General features: G+C 40.2%; 1 protein-coding gene across 3 annotated transcripts in view; it reads right to left on the bottom strand.

Annotated features, from left to right (window-relative positions):
- Nucleotides 1–2,585: 2,585 nt before the first annotated feature.
- TGFBR3 (transforming growth factor beta receptor 3) overlaps nt 2,586–6,000 on the bottom strand; it is a 209,672-nt gene continuing 206,257 nt past the window's right edge. For all 3 annotated transcript variants that reach the window (XM_032155374.2, XM_032155376.2, XM_058439581.1), the window contains exon 17: nt 2,586–5,124. In XM_032155374.2, coding sequence (XP_032011265.1) covers nt 5,006–5,124 — 119 coding nt within the window. In that variant the 3' untranslated portion in view covers nt 2,586–5,005. The remainder of the gene's footprint in view (nt 5,125–6,000) is intronic.

The following is a 6,000-nucleotide window of genomic DNA, read 5'->3' as shown; positions in this document are numbered from 1 at the left end:
CTCACTGGAACCTCCACCTCCTGGGTTCAAAGATTCTCGTGCCTCAGCCTTGTGAGTAGCTGGGATTACAGACGCATGCAACCCCACCCCGCTAATTTTTGTATTTTTAGTAGAGACAGGGTTTCACTATGTTGGCCAGGCTGGTCTCGAACTCCTTACCCCAAGTGATCCACCCACCTTGGCCTCCCAAATTACTGGGATTACAGGCGTGAGCCATTGCGCTGGGCCATAATCCAATCTTATTTAATGACATGGACATATTGATATGAATTAAGGAAACATCTGGGAACACATACACTAAATCGGTATTCTTATATTCAAGTTGGAGGATTATGGAGGCCTTTTCATTGCTACATGTCTGTATTTTTTGCATTCATTTTATACATATATATTGTGTGAACAAGAAAGATAATTTTTTCTTACAAAAAGCCTATGGACTCTCACCAAAACCAACAGCCGAGACACATCTGCAATAAAATCCTACATACAATTCCAGCCACTTCACAGACTCTGTGAAGGCCATTTATTAATCACCCAGGTTTTTCCTCCAGTAGACACAAGGAGAGTTTAATTGCAAAAAAAATTCATTGACCTGCCAATTACTCCCACATATCCTAAGAGGAGCTGGTTGCAGGGGGCACCGTAGCTGTAAAATGCAGCTTAACACTGTTCCTGCTCTGTGGGTACCCACCTGTGTAACATGTGAGGGATGGGCTGCTGGCCTTGATGCCAAATCATCTAAGTCACTAAAAATCTCAAAAGGGGAGTGTGGTCTGTAAATGCATATTCAATGCTATAATGTAATATTTGATACTGAACAAGAACTTTTTTCATTACAAATTTGTCTGGGGGTGAGGATGCCAAATAGAACTGAGCTCTGGAGAGGTGAGAGAAGTAGCTGGGAAGGCAGGCAGATTAGCCTCCTCGGAACCATGCTTAGGAATCTGAACTTTACCCTGAAGGCAAATGGGGGAATTACTTAAAGGCCTCAAAATGGAGTCTTTTTAGGATTACTTTGGCTGCATGGTGGAGAGAGAACTGAAGGGAGCAAAATGGAAAGTCGGCATACTAGTTAGGAGGCTGCTGCAGTGACTCAAGAGACAACGGCTCTTGAGCAGTGTGCAACAGCCGGAGTAGGAATAAGTCAGTGGTTTGAGGAAAGAGACATTTTAGAGGTAGAGTAACACTTGGACTTATTGATTTGGGAAGAGGGGAGCCAAAGAGGCTGTAGTCAGATTCCCAGGTTTCTGGCTTGGACAACTGGAAGACGGTGGTACCACATGGAGATACAGAATGCTGGAAGCAGCACTGCGGTATTTGAAAGGGCTGAAAATAGTAGAGCTTAAATGAGTATTATGTTTCTTTCTTTGACTCTGGGAGATTGACAGAAGGCCCAGGAATGGTTTCCAGGGCGAGACACCCACTTCCAAGTCTCCTGCCATGTTTTTCTGAGAAGAGCGACAGCTCCTGCTGCACTCTTCTTCTAGTCCGTCCGCCCTTCCCTCTGCTCTGGACCTCTTAGCCTTTCTCCTCCCACTTCCTCATCAACACGGAGCATACGATCCATTCAGGAGAAAGTCACAGGGAAAAAAGTTACATGAGCCTGAGGGTAGAATTTAACGATAACAAGACACATATTAATAATTGATATATATCTTTTTATTATGCACAGATAAAAGACTTAAAACTGTGGTTATCAAAACTATACATCTAAGCATCTTCACAAAATAGCTGACACACTGAACAGAGAAAAGAATACAACAGGGGTGTTCGAACTGGCCACAGGGATTTTAAGGGTACTCTTTTTACCCTCATAGATGATGAAAACCAGCAACAAAATCAGGCTCATTCAGGAAAAACCAGAAGAGAGAAGTATTGTATTTGGAAACTGATAATAGTCCTTTTTAGAAAAACATCTGTCAGTTTCATGAACAACCCCCAGATAAAACAAACATGAAAAAAATCACATAGGACTCACCCAACAAAATGTGCTCTGTTAACACAACCAGCAGTACAATCATCATTCAAACCATGAGGTAGTTACAGTACAAAAAGACTGGCACGCGTGTGAGCACCCCACACACACTCACAATCATGCCCACTAAGAACACAAGCAGGAAATGGATTTACGATCTTATTACAAGGCAAGGAGAAAACCGTTTTTTTGTTTAGAAAATGCTATAGAGACAGTTTAGACAGAAGAACTCTCTGGCTTCTTAAAATACAGACTAACAGCTGGTAAACACCACATGGTGAAAAGCTATAGCGTATTATGCAGACAATCTGCCTTGGAGTTTGGGGCATTTTAACAACAGCTTCAGCATCAAACAAACAACAAAATGGCCTCTGCAAATTAAGGGTGTAGCCTGCAGAAATAACAAAAGACTGCAGATAGAAGAGTTTAGCTGAAATACAACAATACTTTTAAAGAAACTTGTAGTACACCTTATAAAAGTAGAGCTTTTACTTTGTATTAAAACTGTAAAGTGTGAAGCAATTAGAAATACTGTAATGAGAAGCTAGGGAGAAAATACCTTTTTTTTCATGTTCATTTTTCAGAAACATTTCAGAAATACTTAACGACATTCACTCTCCAATATGAGATTAGGTTTTATTGACACAGATTTCTTGATCTGAATAATAATTCTGACAATGAGACCCAAACAAATAAAAGGTGATTTTTTTCCTCTCTCTCTCTTTTAAAAAGATCTTTTGGTCTGCATCTATAAATTTGTAAATTAATTTTAAATTATTTATAAAATCATCGGCAATGTAGCATCTCTCTTAAAAATATATATTTAAATATATTACAGAAGGTTTTAACCCTGTCCTTCTAAGCCATCAATCTTTTAATATCTCCTAATAGCTAATTTTCTTTTTAACACAATGGAAAAGATTTTTTAAAAAAGCAAAGGACTGATCGAAAGAATTCACAGTAGCTGAAATTAAACATTTCATATGGAGTAACTTAAATTTATCTAAAACACTTAAATATATCTTTATACACAAATTTTGTAGTAAAATATAGCTATAAGTGACTTAAAGACTCTAGTCTTCTTTGAAGACATCTTTAAACTTTTTTATACATAGAATATGCTGAAACAATACATTCCACCAAAGGTTAGGCAAAGCGCAGTATTTTCAAACACAGGTAGCGTAATCCAGGTCCTCCACTCTGATACCCTTCTGTTAAAAAAAAAACTAAAGGAAAAAAAATTCTCTAAACTCATGTCTTCTTCGTTTGTATATGGAAATCTGGAAATTTTTCAGTAGATGAATGTAGATAGCCTGGAAATCTCAGCCCTAAAGTAATCTGTTTTGGTTAAAATGTTCCTTATTGAAAAAAAAACGTTCCTCATTGAATGTGTATATCTATCAGGTAAGTCAGATTATTACTCAACAATTTGGTAAAAATGATTGTCAATTTCCACATACTTGTTTCCCATATAGACACTGCCCTAAGGTTTTAAGCTTCATCAGCATTACCTACTGAGGTTCCATTCACAGACAACCAGGCATAACTTCCTTATTTTAAGGGCAGTGGGATTTGCTTATGAATATTTTGGGGGTAGAATCTATCTTGTTCTACTTATGGAATTCTAAGTTGTTTGGGGAAATTCCAGAAAAAGAATAATTTGCAATGAAGCTATCTTCAGCAGTAAAATAATTTAGCATGATAATTCCCCTCTGGCATTCTTTTTTTTTTTTTTTTTAAACATAGAAGTATCACTGAGCTTATTTTAGCTGCAAAGTGGCATCATATTATTCCATTTAGTGAAATTCACCTCAAGCCCTTTTTGATATATTAAATATATGGGATATATTTAAGGCAAGAGAAGTAAGGCAATCCAAATGAGTGCCCTTTTCCAATCTCAGCACTGTCTTGAGGGAATTGGCGACACTATTCAGATAACCAACTGGAGACCAACAGGATTTGCCATGCATTTGCATCTCGCTAGAGCTTGGTTTTTATAAAAGGGCCTATTTTTTTTTAAGCTGACACGTTTTGAGAGGAAACACTCACCCTACCAAATATACTTAAGTTGCAACTCTAAAAGCATAAGGACATTTTCAAATTTTCTCTTCTTCAACTGAGAAAATGAATGTGCCAGATGACATATTATATACTTGTACTTGCATACACATAGAAATATATCACTGTGCAAATTCGTCCTTGACTTTATAACTGAATTTCACCTCAAATTATACATTAATTTGTCAGAACAAAATACTAGGAATGGGCACAAATCTGTGGTTCCTGATTTTGGTCATTTTCAATTTCTGTAGGCCTATAAGAAATACAAAATTTGCATTAAGACATTTTGCAGTGGTGTATGCAAGTATGGGAAGAAACAGGAAGCTGATAAGGTCATCAGCATTGGTTTTGGCCCAGGACACAAGAAAGGAATGTTGCCTTGACACTTGTCAGGGTGCAGTCCCTGAGGGCAGCACCCATCAAGGGACACATCAGACCCCACAGGTTGTGGCAGCAAGGTCAGAAGTGTGCATCCAGACGAAGGTGCAAATTAGACAGGAGGAACGCTTAGAAAGCCTCAAAGCATTTCTTGTTTTACATCTTGGTTCAGATATAATCTTTGGCCGCATCTCCTCACTGGTTCTACTATCTGGCTGTTAACCCTTTACCAACTCTTTGAGTCTGGGTAAAACTCAGGGCCCCAAATTATGGATGTTCTCACCTGGACAAAGCAGCATTTTAAAAACTGGCATGTGTTTCACATTGAAAACCCCCAAGCCTGTGAGGGGCTGGTGGAGAAGACCACCATTTTAGCTTTCTCACATGAATTTCTAGTGTGGTACAGAAGCCCAGGGTCATGGTTATACTAGCCCTGGGTGTGGGGTGAATACAATGGGTGATCTTTATACTGAAATTCACTCTGTCTTTACAAAGGAACCAAAATCCAGCCCTCTGAGTCTGGACACGAGGCTCAGCCATTGGTCCTGCCCTTGGCAGTAGCTGAGCTGGGCTGGGCTGGGCTGGGCTGGGCTAGGCCGTGCTGCTGCTGGAGCAAGGCGTGCTCTGCGTGCTGCCGATGCTGTGGGCAGCACTGCTGTTTTCCGAGGCTGGCGGGGAGGTGGGGACTTGCTGCCTTCCTGCTGTCTCCCCTGCAGTTAATAAAGAAAAGGCAGAGTCAGAGAAAGATGCATATTATGTATGTGCATTCCTGAAGAGATCATTTATTCTGCATTTGCCGTTTTAACCGATGCTTTTCTCAACCGGGGCAGAAGCAACTAGACTAGGTCCTAGATGGCTAGAATACCTTCTAAAATAAGGTTTTGCTATTTGTTGTTTTATTTTTAAAGCATCATGAATGGGAAAAAGAAGACAGCTGACTGACAGGCAGCTCTAGTGGCTAAGACCTCTGAGAGTTGATGACAAAGTCCCTGGATTTCAGGGTCTACAACCTTTGATGAAATCACCACCACTTGGTCTGTGTGAGCTGGCAACTGACCAGCACCTGTATTCAGGAAACACTGTCCATCTTCTCTCATAAAGATAATGTAGGATTTGGAGGGTGCGACCTTTAAATTGTAGTTAAGAGAACCCTGGAAGTTTGGGAGCCTTGTTCTGAATGCACTTGTTAAAAACAGGAGTGAAATATAGACTTTGTCCTAGCTACAGTAGAGAGAGCCTTGTGTGCCAAACAGATAAATTACCTGAGAAATTGGGTGGGGGATAGCTGCTATTGGAAAAACCTTTTGGGGAAGGGGTTTAGCTGTTTGCACACGGGGACTGCAGCTGCCAGCGAATGGCCTCTCTTCCCCGCTGAGGTTCCCTGTGGGGTGCAGTGTGAGTATCTCCTAACACTTTGAGCATCCCACTTTTCATTACACACCCCACTGCATTTTAGCTAAAGCCATTCATCGTGCCAAATGTGCAGTGCTTTGGAGAGGAAGGAAACCTCAAGTCACACACATGGTTTGCATTTAACAGTGCAGAAGGCCCTAGAGTTAGTCTTCTCTTCGGCAAAACCAGCCTAA

The sequence above is a fragment of the Hylobates moloch genome, unplaced genomic scaffold (assembly GCF_009828535.3).
Source record: "Hylobates moloch isolate HMO894 unplaced genomic scaffold, HMol_V3 SCAFFOLD_5, whole genome shotgun sequence".
Lineage (NCBI taxonomy): Eukaryota > Metazoa > Chordata > Mammalia > Primates > Hylobatidae > Hylobates > Hylobates moloch.
Note: the sequence above shows the minus strand (reverse complement) of the source record. Positions and strands in the feature narration are given on the sequence as shown.